The sequence below is a fragment of the Rattus norvegicus genome, chromosome 7 (assembly GCF_021556685.1).
Source record: "Rattus norvegicus strain SHRSP/BbbUtx chromosome 7, alternate assembly SHRSP_T2T, whole genome shotgun sequence".
In the NCBI taxonomy this organism is placed as follows: domain Eukaryota; kingdom Metazoa; phylum Chordata; class Mammalia; order Rodentia; family Muridae; genus Rattus; species Rattus norvegicus.
Window position 1 is genome coordinate 100,689,319 of NC_141540.1, and position 14,890 is coordinate 100,704,208.

The 14,890-nt window shown below is 42.1% G+C and overlaps 1 protein-coding gene and 1 pseudogene across 17 annotated transcripts in view; both read left to right on the forward strand.

Annotated features, from left to right (window-relative positions):
• Window positions 1-14,890, forward strand: part of Nsmce2 (NSE2 SUMO ligase component of SMC5/6 complex) — a 231,150-nt gene that overhangs the window by 62,753 nt on the left and 153,507 nt on the right. For all 17 annotated transcript variants that reach the window (XM_087556481.1, XM_087556477.1, XM_087556488.1 and 14 more), the window contains one exon: window positions 8,498-8,651. In XM_087556481.1, the coding sequence (XP_087412607.1) occupies window positions 8,498-8,651 (154 nt within the window). The remainder of the gene's footprint in view (window positions 1-8,497; window positions 8,652-14,890) is intronic.
• Window positions 10,370-11,409, forward strand: LOC134479617 (interferon-induced transmembrane protein 2-like; annotated as a pseudogene).

Genomic DNA, 14,890 nt, shown 5'->3' on the forward strand with positions numbered 1-14,890 from the left:
TGTACATTGCGAAAGTAGTACACAGTTTCAGTATAGGTTATGACTGAGTTCCACCTTTTGTTTCTACCAGTACCACTCCCAACCCCCCAAAAGCAAGCAAACTGGCTTTTGTTCCATGGAAGAACTTGACGGAAGAATGAGTAAGTCAGCTTATTGTATGCTGTCCCTTGCTGACACAAAGGAAGCACTGGGTTACAAGCAGCCAGGATCGGGTGTTAGTTAAAATGTAGCTAAGTGGCCGGAGAAGCTCAGCAGGTAAGGGCAGAGCCTGACTGCCTGAGTTCAGTCTCCCAGACCCACTCGGTGGGAGGAAGGAAACAATGCCCAAAAATTTTCCTTTGGCCACTCCACATGTTCAGTGTACATAAACATGCCCACATACATACATACAAATAAATAATAAAAAATAAAATGCAGCTAAATAGTCACAATTGAGTTTTAAGCGTAAACTGGGCAGCTCACTGAAGAGTGTTTTGTTTGGTGATGTGTGTTTTCTGAGTTTCTGCCTCATCCTTTTTAAATGATTCATTGAATATGGTCTGGGTATGTGGCAGGAGCTTTTGGGCTTTGCGCTACTCTTGCCAGAATCCCAGATGACTCAGACTGAGTCGGATGGGCACTTCTCAGTCTGTGTTTGGCTCAACCTCTCTCAGACATTTGACACATCTTAAAATTTCTTCCCCAAATTTTGGGGCACTTTCTTTGGTTGTCTTGTTAACTCTTACAGGTTTTCTTTTATGACTCTTCCAGCTGCCTGTTAAATGTAACATTCTCCAAAGTTCTATCTTGGTCCTTTTTGTTTCCATTCATTCAGTTTCCTTGGTGATCTCACTCATTTCCATGGTTTCCATTACAGTCTATTCGTGGAGGCCTCCTGTGGGTGTCTCCAGTCTTAACAGAGCGTAGACCAGTGAATCCAGCCTCCCTGCAGATCTGCCTCTATAATGATAATCAGCAGTAATCATGACAATAACAGCTTCTTATTATAGAAGACTACCAGGTGGCTGAGGGCTTAACTGCTTTGTTCCGTTTATTTTCACAACTATGAAAAATTAATATTGTTATTTTCTACCACTACGAGTGGAAATCAGACTTGGATGTATACAGTGCCTTTTCTAAGATCATAGCAGAGTCTTATATTCCAAGTCAGATTTTTTAATCTTAACACTTAGATTAGCATGTCTAGGTGGATTCTGTATTGTCTTCTTCTACACACACCTTCTGTTGCCCTCTGCCGTACGTAAAAGGCCATTTCAGAGCTGGAACTCAGTGGGCCACCTCTTACCTAGCCTGAGGCAGGTCCCAGATTTATTCCCAAGTACTCAACATTCAAATTCTTCAGGCACAGAAACACTTGTTTACTTATTGTTGCTTGTTGGCAGGATCTCAGTCAGCCTACCTTGGCTTTAAACTGTGTGGCCCAGGGATGATGCCCTTGTACTCCTTGATCTTCCTGCTTCCACTCTCTCATGCTGGGATTTCAGGAGCAACATGAGCATGCAACCATCCCCAATTTCAAAATTACTGCGCGCGCACGCGCACACACACACACACACACAACGTATGTTGTTTTAAAAACAGAAGATGTTCCTTGTAAACTTAGCTTCTAATGTAGAGTCCGAAGCCTGCGTTCTTCTGTGCAGCAGCCCCGTGGAGCACACTAGCAGCCCTCACACCCCAGCTTGCACTGTCACGGCCATCCCCTAAGATTCTTTGTGGATCTTCACTAGTCCAGTTCTGAGCATTCCAGTGCCTGGGAAAGACCACTGCTCACAACTGAGCAGTAGTGGCACATGCCTTTAATCCCAGTACTCAGCAGGCAAAGGTGGGCGGATCTGTGAGTTCAAAGCCAGCCTAGTTTACAGAATAAGTTCCTGTGTTCCCAGCTCATTTCTTTATGGTCCTTGATTTTTTTCAAGTGAGATCTATTGCTTGCTCTTGGTGTTTTCATCTCTGTTTCCCCGTTGCTTCTTACTCCATCTTCAAACATGCTTAAGCATCTGTGCTCCTGTTGACAGGAAAGAAATGCAACTTTTGATCATCCAAAGTTAAAGATAAGTAGAGATTTGTTGTCTCAACATCACCGAAGTGTATACTCCAAAGAAACGAATGACAACAATCTAAGGCTTTCCAGAGGATTGTCTGAGACACAGCCTGAAGTAGGAGTAGTTCTGCTCCCAGGTCCCGTCTGCTCCTGTTCCTCTTACTTAAAGCTGCTGTCATCCTCTGTTCTGCTGACACCACTGCCTCTGCCTCCCATGGCCTGGTTCCTGCTGCTTTGTTCCCCTCCTTACCACTAAGTCTCAGAACTCTCTTAGTTCTGGCTAGCTTCGAAAAGGAAGAAGGGAAGGAAAGGATCCGGAGTTAGGAATGCCACAGAAGAAAGGAACAGTTTTTCTCATGACAGTGTTTGTTTTAGCAAAAGGGAAACAAAGCTCAATTTAGAAATCATTAAAGCCAACACTGAGTGTCCATGCCAGGCACTTATATACCACAGAGCAGCTACTGACTGCCTAACTTGCTGGCAAGAACCTTGTTTCATGCAAGGATCATATGCTAGCTAGCTCACAGGTGCTCAACCAGTGCCAGGGATGGATGGATTACAAAAACGCCAAATGGAGATGAGTAAAGGAAGTAATCTTTGCCAAGCCAGCCACAACTGTTTGTCAAGACTGTGTTTCTGAAAAGGGGGAAGATGGTCTGATGCAGGCATGTAACCTCTGCTACTTGGGAGGCTGAAGCAAGAAGATCCCAGGTTTAACGTCTGCCTGGGCCATTTAGTGAAGCCCTGCTTTATAATAAAAAGGATAAAGAAGGCTTAGAATGTACCTCAGCGGTGAACTAGTCTAGCATGTGTGAGCCCCGGGGTGGTTCATCTAGTACCCCAAATGAAAAAAGAAAGAGGAAGCATAAATATATAAATACCAATAAAATGAATATTATCAGTTCTGATAATTTTGCTTATCTCTGAAAGGGTAGAACACTTTATTCTACAAAATATTTGTTTGTTTTCATTCATTCATTCATTCATTTGTTGTTTTTTAATAAGTCTCCCTTTAGCCCAAGCTGGCCTTCAGCTTACTGAGAGTCCTAAAGCTGTCCTCAGACTTGTGGCTATCCTCTCGCCTTAGTCTTCCAAGTGCTGGGATGACACATGTGTGCCGTTCAGTTGAAGAAGCAGGAATGAGATTGTTTCTATGCAGGACTGTGAATTGGACCTTGTGCAGTCAGGCAAGTGCTCTACTGCATACGGCTCCAGCCCAAGCCTCAGGGTTTTAAAACAGTTCCCTTCTGTAAAGAAGTTATTTCTACCACCAACGATTCAGTTTTGTCTGATTTTTAACTAAAGTTCAACTTTAACCTCAGTATCATAGGAACTTGTAGATATGCCATGTTGGAGAATCCATTTGAGAGGCTGGAGACATGGCTGAGCAGGTAAGGGTGCTTGCTGCCCTCTCAGAGGACCTGAGTTCAGGTTCCAGCACCCACACCTGGCAGCTTAAAACCGCATGTAATTCCACCTCCAGAGGGGGATCTTGTGGCCTCTGCGAGTTTTGCACTCATATGTACAAACCTATACTCAAACACGTGTAATAACATTAAAAATAGGTAAATAAATGGATGAGTAAGATCTTTCATTATGAATCAAGAATTATAAACATGATGTTATTTCCACAAAAAATGAATAAAGAGATAACTTAGGCTCACTGTGGCCATTTAGTAGACCTTAGTCTAACATGACTAATAACAGGGCCACATCTGCTGGGAGGGTCATGTGTTTGTTGGTGTGGGAGAAGCCAGCGTTTACATCAGGAGACTGTGGAGTGGCATGGAAAGGATAACTTCCTACAGTGGGAGGAAGACATGGGTCATGAGAGAAGACTACTTCATATAATGGAAGGACCAAACGATAGCTCCAGAGAAGATGACCAAATACAGTGAGACGTCTACATCGTGGCATAGGAAAAAATGGACTACATGCCCAGTAACGAAACCAGCCCTTCTGTCTCTGTGATCTTGAATTTCTAGACTTCAGACTGTAAAAGTGAATTCCTATTGCTTAAACTACCTAGTAAACCTTGGTGCTTTCTAATAGCAGTTTTGTCAAATTGACAACTTATGTGGTGGGCCTACATGTTATATCTGGGCATGTTCTCATTGGTAAGTGACTGAAACTGATAACTTCTCCTCTCAGATTTCTTTTAAGTATTTTGAACTTTGCCCTAAAGAAAAGGGACCACCTTTATTTTCCATATACTAGAATAACATACATGATCAGATACATACACACATACACACACACACACACACACACACACACACACACACACACACGGAGGGGGTGGAGTTCTCCTTATTTTTCTTAAAAATTTGGACAGAACAAGAAACCATCAAAAACAGCTCCTGTAGTTGCATTAGGTGGCACACAGTGAGTTTTTTCTAGGCTGCCATTCACAGTGCTTGGTTACAGTAGATTCTCTTTGCACTGGAAATGTGTGCCAGGTGCAAAGTGGACTTTCACAGACAATATTTGATATGATGAAGTTTTATGATAGAGCTTTCCAACTTCGTGGAAGTTTTCACTAATAGAAAAACACATTTAAACACCAAATTTGGTTTATTGTGGTGTTTCTTGTCATGTTTCACATTGCAGTCTTGTTGACTTCAGATGATGATGCCTCTTCCATCGTTAGTCTCCACGCATGCATGTGCTCCCCTGTTCCTGGACACTTCTGTTGAGTGCTTCTGTAGCTATCGTTTGAATCATGGAGTCACAGGAGTTACATTTGCTGAGTGAGTTGAGGGCGAGGTTGAGAAAGAACATTTGGGCTGTACTCATCACCTGCTCTTTTGTTCGTCATCTCAGCTTGTGCCCTCATTTCAGATTGATCACATGCTTCAAGGCCTTTCTGCAGTGCCGTCATTAACATCCCAAGTAAACAGTGAATTTGGGCCCATTTCTTCTGTAAACCTAGAAAGCGCCTGTAATCCTTTTCTGAGAAGAGCAGTTAGCTCTCTGTTATTCTGAATTCTTGCTGCCATGGCCTGGAGCAAATGTCATCTTGTTTTGTCATGTACAGTAGAGGCTAGCTAGTCACTGTGTCTCACAGCTCTTATTCACACTCATATACATTAGTATCGTCTTTTCCCTTCTCTAATTGAGCTTTATTGATTCTTTAGCCTTGGGGGTCATTTAGAAATTTCGATTTAGTATATAACTTGTCCTGGAAGCCCATCTTTGCTTTCCTTGGTAGCAGTTGATGGTAAAGTGATATAGGCTTGGAGGAATGTAACCCTAGAAAAACAGCGAGTGGAGAAGGACCAATCTTCACGTTAGCTGGAAGTAATTTGAGGTTGTTTATGACTTCCCTCAGTCTCCACACTGTGCATTACTTCCAGGTTTCCTTCAGACCCCTTTCCTGTGACTGCACCCTGCTCACATTCCTGAAGAGGCAGTACATGTCTCCGCCTTGGCTCTCTTTCACTCTGTGTGATAAGCAAACCTCCATCTTCAGCTCTTGTCTGGTTACCAACCCAGAGTCACTTCTTGATGTCCAGATAGTCTCTTTCATGAGTTCCACAAATTCAGCTTACCTGAACCCAGGTTCCTGGGGCCAGGCTCACGGGCCATCAGACTCTCACTGCTATTTAACATGGCTTTTCTTTCTTTGCATTCCCTTGCATTCTGCCTTTTTTCACTGGTTATTTTCTAGATTGACCAGCAGTGGCCAAAGTGACATCAGTATTAGACACTTACTTCCTTCACTCTGTCACCGAAGCATGAACTAGGGGTGTTTTAGAGTCCTGCTTACATTCATTCTGCCCAGCTAGCCAATATCAGAGCAACTAAGCACAGAACATTTCTTTCCCCTGACAAAAGGTGATCATAGCACACATCCTTTTGCTTGGATGTGATTGGTAGGTTCTGAGATATTAGACATCTCCTTAATTTGAAATAAAATCAAGAAATTTCTCTGATTAAACCTTTTTATATTCTTAACTTTAAAAACTGATTTAAAAGTGCAAGTTTAGCTGCTCTCTATATAAGCTGTCTTCAGTGTAGAAGTTAATATATTCCACTAATATTAATTGATGATTAAGTGTTTGATCCTGTTAAGATTAATTTGAAATATTTAGAGTAATGGCTCCTATCTCTCTGTCAGGTACTGGTAATATAATGATAAGTCAGACATTGTTCAAAGAGTTTCTGTCTTATTTGGAGAACAAGACAATATTTCGAGCATGTTTAGTGACTGTCAGCACAATGGTGAGCAAAGCAGGAGAAGCAGATAAGGAAGGAGCTAGAACCTGAGAGTGAAGAATAGAAAGTAAGGCCTGGAGAGGTGGTTGTTCTTCCAGAGGACCCGAGTTTGATTCCCAGCAGCCATGCTAGGTGGCTCCCAGCTGCCTGTAGTTCCAGCAGTGGCTGCAGTTGGGGTTAGGGAGACTGTTCTCCAATATCCGTAGCCTCCATAGGCACCTATGCACATACCACACAGAGACACATAGACATGCACATAATTTAAAACAATAAAGATCCACGAAAGGAGATAGGAGTGTCCGAAACTTGGTATCAAGACCTTTCTCTCTTTTCTAAAATCAGAGTCTATGAATATCACTGATAGGCCAGTCTCACTGGTGTTTAAGATTATCCAGCAGAGGCTGGAATATAACTAGTGGTGGAGCATCTGTTTAGCATGAAGCAGGTCCAACCCCCACTCCTAAAATGAAATCACAGCCAATGGTGGGAGCTCCAGTGCTGTGGACAAGGCCTAGTAAGTCTGATTTTTCATGTCCACATCTGTGACATGGAAGGTTACATCATCTCTGGTGGGTTCTGAGAAGATGGACTGTTGGCTGTTCACACCAACTTCACTTTGTAAGCCCAGCCTCCGCAGCCCTCTAACCATCAGGCTCCACCCCTAGCCCATTCTGGTGACCAGGCCTGACCTGTGTGAGTGGCCAAGCTCTGCCTTAAGGAGCTCCACTGGATGACTCCTCCCAGACTTCCCAAATGGCTGAAACAGCTTCCCCTCCCCTGGGTAGGAGAATGGCCAGGCCCCATCCTATGGGAAAAACAAAAGAAAATTAAAAAAAAAAAAAAAAGCTACCAACTCCTGAGTTTGCCCCAGGATCAGATCACAAAATTCTTAATCCCGGGACACTTTGGACAACTTTGCCACTCCAGCCTCCCAGGGAAGCCTATGTAGACCTGTCCTCTGCTCTGCTCTCTGCTGCCGTCCTCCTCGGTCTCCTCCCAGTAACAGCTTGTTTATTTGTGAGGTTTGTTGCAGGCTGTAGACTTGTGGTATTCCTTGGCTCACAACTTCCAGAACACCTTTCCCACCCAAGCTCTCAAACTTGTGAAGAGCCAGCTTGTTCCGGCAGCAGCTCTATGGTTTGCCATCAGGGAGTTGCAGGTTTGCTCTCCATGAGCCATCCTCCCTGTATTTGTCCCACAGTTATTCCTAGAGGTCTGGGTAGTAAAGGCTAAATTGCTTATTGTTGTCTTCTCTCTAGAAGTCTTACTGTTTGGATGGCATTGCTTGGCTTTTAAAAGCTTTTGCAGTCGGAAATTGGTGAGGACTGAGTAGGAGTACAGGTAGTCAAAACATTTAAGACATCAAGCAAAATTTCTATTACTTTGTCCTCAGCTTTTCCTAGCCAAATCTTGGAAGAGTAGACCCAACTTCAGGGGTCTCCAACGGCCCTATTGATGTGGGACAATTGTTTAAACCAAGGAGCTGTCAGCCATTCCCTAAAAACATAGGAAACCACAAAGGTATGGGCTACACTCAAGAAGCAACTATGTGGAAAGAAGCTCCAGGCTTCTAATAGAGTGTGTTGTTAATGCTGCTGCTGTTGAACCTGTGTTCTAAAGGAGATGAAGATCTAAGAACATTATAAGACAGACTCAAGAACAGGATACATGGGAAGAGATGTGATGGCGCAAACACAGCCAAATGTAATTGCAGCGTGAGGACATACATAGTGTTCACAGTCCAGTACTTTTAATATTTCTGCATGGCCGAGCTTTATAACATTTAGGGGGAAGAACATACATTGAGTGTTTGGCTTTGAACAGAGCAAGCAGTACACTCAGTTCCTTATTAGACCAGGGACCTGTGGAAAATCAAAACCTTTGTTTCTCTTGTTAATGTAGGATCACTGTCACCAACTGGTCAAAGCTAGAAGAGGACAGAAAATGTTGCATGTAGAGATGGGCCAAGCAGACATAGGTAAAGGAAGAACGGTGATTCGCAGGGCTGGGCCAGTTGCCTCTTTTGCAGGGTTTAACAAGTTATGGACACAGTGACAGTCTGTGTGGGGAAGGCAGGGTGGGTGAGACCATCACTTTTTCTGAGTAGTCGCTTTGTCTCCTGGGAGGATCTATTTTCTCTCATACTGTCCTTTGAATTAAATGAGATTAAGACAGTTGTATATCCCTGTTGATACTCGTTATCACTAATGAACATGAATTTATTTTCTTTCTTAGGTAAAAGAAGAACGTCCAGAAAAAGTACCAGATTTAAAATTACTGGTGGAGAAGAAATTTTTGGCTTTACAGGATAAGAACTCTGACGCCGACTTTAAAGAGAATGAAAAGTTCGTGCAGTTTAAGCAGCAGCTGCGGGAGCTGAAGAAGCAATGTAAGTCAGCCGCTTTGCTTTGGCCTCTTGAGATGAGGGGCCTGGCTGTGAGCAGCCCAGGAACACGGTTCTGCAGTGTCCGCTTCTCTGCTTGCTCCATCGCTGCCTGAATGGCTTGTCTTGTTGCAGTGTCGTGTTTGTCTAATACTGGTTCCAGTTGCTTGTCCGTTCCTGAGAGCCAACGGTTTCCACAAAGTGTCTCACTGCTGGGGATGGGAACTGCGAAAACAAAATAAAACTAAAAACCATTTTATTAAGATAACAATGGTAATTCTTTCAAAATATAAACTGCTGTGCCAAGCTCTAAAGTACATTTATTCCCATTTGCTGCTGTAGGGCAGCATTGGTGAGGCTTCCGCAGGGATTCCTCCCGAATAGGATCAAAGTCCCTCTGATGCTGTACCCTGAGGTACTGTAGATTCCATATGATTTTTAAATTGGCTTAAATGACTATTATAGTTAGGGTTTTCACTTGAAAATGAGAGTGAGGAAAATAGCTCATCACACACACGCGCGCACACACACCCCTTACAGAGGTGGTTTTTGTTGTTGATTTTGGTTTTGTCTTGGCAGCTGTTTAGTTGTGTAGGATTTTTTGGTTTTTTGTTTGGTTTGTTTAGTATTGAGACTCATTTGTTCCTTAAAGAATTGTAGAGAAAAGTGACTAACATTTTTTCCCCTTTTAAACATTAGTCTTCTTTCACATTTACTTGTATTCTGACAGAGCAGGGATGTTATGTGAGACATAAATTCATTTTATGTCCTAAGTACTCAGTGTAGCAATTCGTGTTTTGAAGTTGACCTTCTTTTAAGTAAAGGATTTTCTTTAAATTGGTGCTGAGATCTCAAAAATGACTGAGGAAGCTGCTTCACTTTTGTCTATTTTACAAATAACTTGTTTCACAATTTAGAATGTTTTGCAATCATGATGAGACTATTGCTGTTCTGTAGATTTAAACAGTAAGCATTTTCCCTCTATTTGGTTCTTCATTGAATATTGTCACTATCAAAATCTTAAGTAAATTTGTATGTTCCCCTACATAGAGCCTAGTCCCCAGAAGAGGGATGATGGGTTTCAGTTTTTCTGTATGTCATAGCAGACTTGTTATTAACTTTAGTGTCCCTGGACCTAATGTCTTGTCTCTTACTTTAAAGGTATTTTATAATAAAACGGAGGAATAAATATATAAAAAGTATGTTTCTTCCTCCTTTGTTACTTATTCACAAGGTTATTATTCCATTAAAGAAATGATAATGAATTTTAGAATAATGTGGTCTTGGGAAAATTTCTAATTAGGAGCATATAATGCAACCAAACTAATGTTTGAATTGTGATTATTATTTTTCTAATATGGGGAGAAAGAAGGAGAGGGGAGAGAACAGATATGTGTTTCTCTGGGTCCAGCCATACACATCATTTGGATAGTTAAATCTAATGACAAAGTAAATTTATATTGAAAAGAACACTTCCTTATGTAAGAGTTCCCCATGCATTGCAACACTGGGATTAACAGAAGTTTCCCTTTAATTTCCCCTGAAATGTTATTTTAAAAGGTCCTGATCTTAAATAGCAGAGCAAACAAAATATCAATACTCTTTTAAAGTGCAATATAAGATACTTTTGTGGTGCTTGCGAAATGAAATTCTTTAGTGTTTTGAGCACATTACACTTGTAATGTCTCTGCTAGCCTTTGTTCTTTAGATTTCTCTCTGCTGTGATGGTCCTCATGGACCAGGCTTGCACTGTGATTGTGTATCCAGGTCCTGGGTACACTGTGACCTATTAAAGGGGCTAATGGATCTGCTATGAAATATGTTCTGGAGTTAAGGAGTTGTTGTAATTTGTAGTATATAATGTTTTGTTTTAAAACTTGAAAAAAAAAAGGAAGGGAGGGATGGAGGGAGGGAGGGAGAGAGAGAGAGAGAGAGAGAGAGAGAGAGAGAGAGAGAGAGAGAGAGAGAGAGAGAGACTAAGACCCTTACCTCTAGTTGCCTGTTTTGATGAAGCAAATGCTATGGTGAGAACCCTGCAGACATGATGACATGGACCTACAATCCCAGCACTCAGAAGGTAGAGGCAAGAGGAACACGTGGACTCCATAGTGAGTTCCAGGCATGCCAGGGCTATATGACAAGACTGTGTCTTAAAAGATAAAAATGAAGGGCCATCCTCCAGATGGAGCGATTGTTCCAGAGTCAGTACCATTAGCCACAATTCCCAAGCCTTCTTGCCCACCAATGCCGGGCTTCGTCTAAGCTATGAGATAATCAAAGAGGAGTATGGGGTGACTGAGCTGGGGGAAGCAACAACTCAGCTGTTGTGAGAACCACCATGATCATCATGCCCAGAGAGGTCTCTGTGCCTGACCATGTGCTCTGGTCAGAAGAGTTCAATGCACTCTTCTTCAACTCCTGCTGCTTATGCCTACTCTGTGAAGTTGGCCCAGGCCTATGCCCCCACTGCCAAGTGCCCGAGTATCAGCTCCCTGGTCTTCAGCATCCTCATGGTCATTATCTGCATCATTATTTTCTCTACCACCTCTTTCAATTGTTTTCACAAAGAAAGCCACATTCTGGATTCTAGCTGCCCTGTGTGTTCCACCGTCCACACCTGGCCCTCCCCCTAGACTGAGGCCTTGGCCCTTTATCCTATTTGTATACAAATATTACCTTCTCATATCTGTCCACAGTGGATTCTGTAAAGTGTACTTGGTGGCAAAAAAAGAAGATTAAAAAATAAAATTGTCTGAAGTATGTATGTAAAGGGTTGTTCTTTTATGTAAACAGTCATGATATTTTCTCCATATTTTTCACTTGAGGTATAATTGCAGAGGATTTAATTTATCAAATCTCAATACAATCAAAGAAAAGTCAGGTAGTTCTTGAATGGGGTTAGGTGAAGGTGGGGTGCAGGTGGTTGAGTCTGGTGGGCAGGACTAGCTGTTCTCTACTGCACTGGAGTCCATCCTGCTATAGCTAAGCAGCTGGTTCTCAAGCTTTGTGACCCCATGCCCTTTAACATACTGAAAATGCACTTCCTGGGTCACATGGCGTGTGTGCCTTGTAGTATTTGTTCTATTGGAAACTAGAATGGAGGATTAAAAATAATAATAATCTATTTTTAAAACTATGTGTTAAATATAGACATTTGACATGAAATGCAAGTGTTCCCAAACCTAAGGAAAATGTACTGTCGTCGTTTCTTGTCTTTGCAAACCTCAACTTCTGGCCCACAAAGCAGATGACCCCTCATCCTTGCTTTTGCATTGCTCTGTAGCTACACCTTGTTTTGGCTGAAGGAAAGTCTCATAGGCTGGTAACACCAGATCTGGGCTGTCTTACAAATTAGGAACAGCTTTTATAACATTGGGGGTAGGGGATTGCTCACTCCCTGGGGTCAGAATAGGGTAATAGTTAGTGCTGTAAGATAACCTCGTAACGAGGTTGGTTAGAGTGCAGACATGCTCACCAGTTTCTGTATGGTCTGTGGCAGCTCTCACACGTCACTGCAGAGCTCACAAACCACTGGCCCGCAGGACCTACCATATTTACTATCTGCTTCTCTACAGGAAAGTTACTGACTCCCTTTTCTTTTAATCATTTATTTTATTTGCATTGGTGGTTTGTCTTCATGTAGGTGTGCGTGAGGGTAATGCATGTCCTGGAACTGGAGTTATAGACACTTGTGAGCTGCCACGTAGGTGCTGGGAGTTGAACCTGGGTCCTCTGGATGAGCACTCAGCGCTCTTAACGACTGGGCCATCTATCTCTCCAGGTTACTGATTCCTGAACCGAACTACATCCAGAGTTTCTTGGTTTTCCGTTTGTATGTTTGGTTTTTGGTTTTTTGTTTTTGTTGTTGTTTTTAACTCTAGATTCCTCACACCCTTAAATACCTGTTCTATATTCATTTATATAGTTGACAGTCTTAAATGAATACAAATCAGAAACTTAGTACTTGGAAAAAACAATATTATACTGTTTATTATGTATTATGTAATGTGAGGACGTCAGAACATTTTATCTGGCTTGCTCATATGCCCTGTCGTCAATAGAGGCTCTGTGGACCAGAGTGTTTAGAACCTTTCTGAGGTTGCGTTTAGGCTCAGTAGGAAAGAAGATCCTGTGTGTTGAGTGGGGAAGAGGAGGCAGTGCAGGTGCTAGCATTTACCATCCCTAGAATAGAAACCTACTGGATACACTATGCTTGTTTAAGGGTAGCGTTTCTCAAATGATAACATGCTTTATTTGCATCTAATCTGTAGTGACAACATCAGATCCAGCTTCTTTGAAGACATTTTTATCCCCTGGACACCCACTCATCGTTGTCCTAAAAGCACCCGGCAGAAACAACCTCAGGGTGGAAAGATTTATTAGGTTCACAGTTTCATGGGTTGGAGTTCACACTCATGCATGTAGAAATCATGCCAGCATATGAAGAAGACTGTTCACTTACTGGCTGATAGGAACGTGCATGGCCGGAAAGGCCATAGACAAGATACACCTTAAGATCTGACCCTGCTGACCAACTTCTTTAAGCTAGGTCCCACATCCTAAGGATTCCAGAACCTCACAAAAAGATGAGGGCATTAGTGTTCAACACATGAGCCTTTGGGGGAAAATTCATACTTAACCCATGATGCTTGTATACTACGTCTATCCCAGTTTATTTCTTAGGATTGTCACCCAGATTATGTGAAGTGCTGGTTCCTTGCAAACTCTCAAACTTGCTTACATTTATTATTGGAAGAGCCCAGCATAGGGTACAGCAGAAAGAGTACAGTCTTAACAGCCAGAACTAAAGCTCTGTCCCAGCCCTGACAAATTAGCTTTCTGTAGCTCCTTTTTGATGGCCTGTGTGTTCTGCACTCATCTGAGGTTTGTTTGTCCTCTTCCTTTTACTATGACAAAAGTCATAGCCAGTCTCTATATTATACCCAGTGTATGAAGTTCTTAGCACTTGTGGATTACTAAATGCCATTATTTGAATGCCCATGTTGTATGCATGAGCACTATGTATACATTGTATTTATTTCTTACCTCTCTTCGAGAGGATTAGAGAGCGGCAATATAGGTTGCTTTTGACCTGTATTGGTGAAATTTATTTAGGTGCTGGATGACACCAAAGCCTGTGAGGGTATTTTGTCTTATGTTGGTTGTTTGTTGCTCTTGTTTATCTCCAATTATACTGACCCAAAAATATCTGGTGTTTTTCTCTTAAGTACTCATTCCTTGAGAGGTGGACTTGATGGACTGTCAAGTACTAATTCATGTGGGTCACCAGATTGTGGAACTGAACTGATGTTTTCTGCTGGCTCTGAGAGGAATTTGTCCAGTTGATAGGAAACCATTCCTAGCAGTGGCATTTAGAAAGCAGGGAGGCAGGATGCAGCAATCATTGTATATTACTCTTTTTTTCTCAAGCTCCTGATCTTGACAATACATTCAATACATAGTGCCTAGGACGGGCATTTCTTTTGTGAATAGTTGCTGGGTTTTGGCAGAGGATTGGGATATTCATTCCATCACAAGCTTACAGCAACTTCTGTGAAACTTCTTTCAAGCATAACAGACAGTAACCTGGCCCATGTCCCATATCTCAGTCTTGACAGTATCCACATGGGGACAGGAATGGAAAACTGCTGCAGGCTCTGTTTTTAGCAGACCTGACACCATGTAATGAGAACCGTGGAGGGGCACATTTCCCCAGTATCTCAGTCAGGAGGCCACCAAGCTGGCAGATACATTCACAAGGAAGAGAGGAGCTTTAGAATGAGCCATGGCTCTGATGAAAGTCAGTAGAGGAAGGCTCCCTGGCCAAGGTACAAATGTGTCAGCCGCAGGTTTGAACAACTGAACTGTGGGTGTTTCTCTCGGTGTAACTTTGACAAGGGTTCTGTTATTTATGCTAGGAGGCAGCTGGATATAGGAAGACCAAAGCCTCAGTGCTCCAGAGCTGACATGTTATATGTAAGAAAATAATTATATTGTCAAAATGTAATTCCAGAAATTAGAAAGATTTAAGTTTTATAATCTATATGTAATTAAAATGTCAAGCAAATTAGTAAGCATATCTAGTATGTCATGAGTTTTTTTTTTAAATTTAGAGAATACTTTATTAGTTTTTGTAATCAAACCCACGTAGATAAGACCTTACATATTTAATACAATGTGTTACCCCTGTACAAATGGAAAAAACTTAAGTTCAACATTTCTAGACCAATATGGCTGTTAATTTC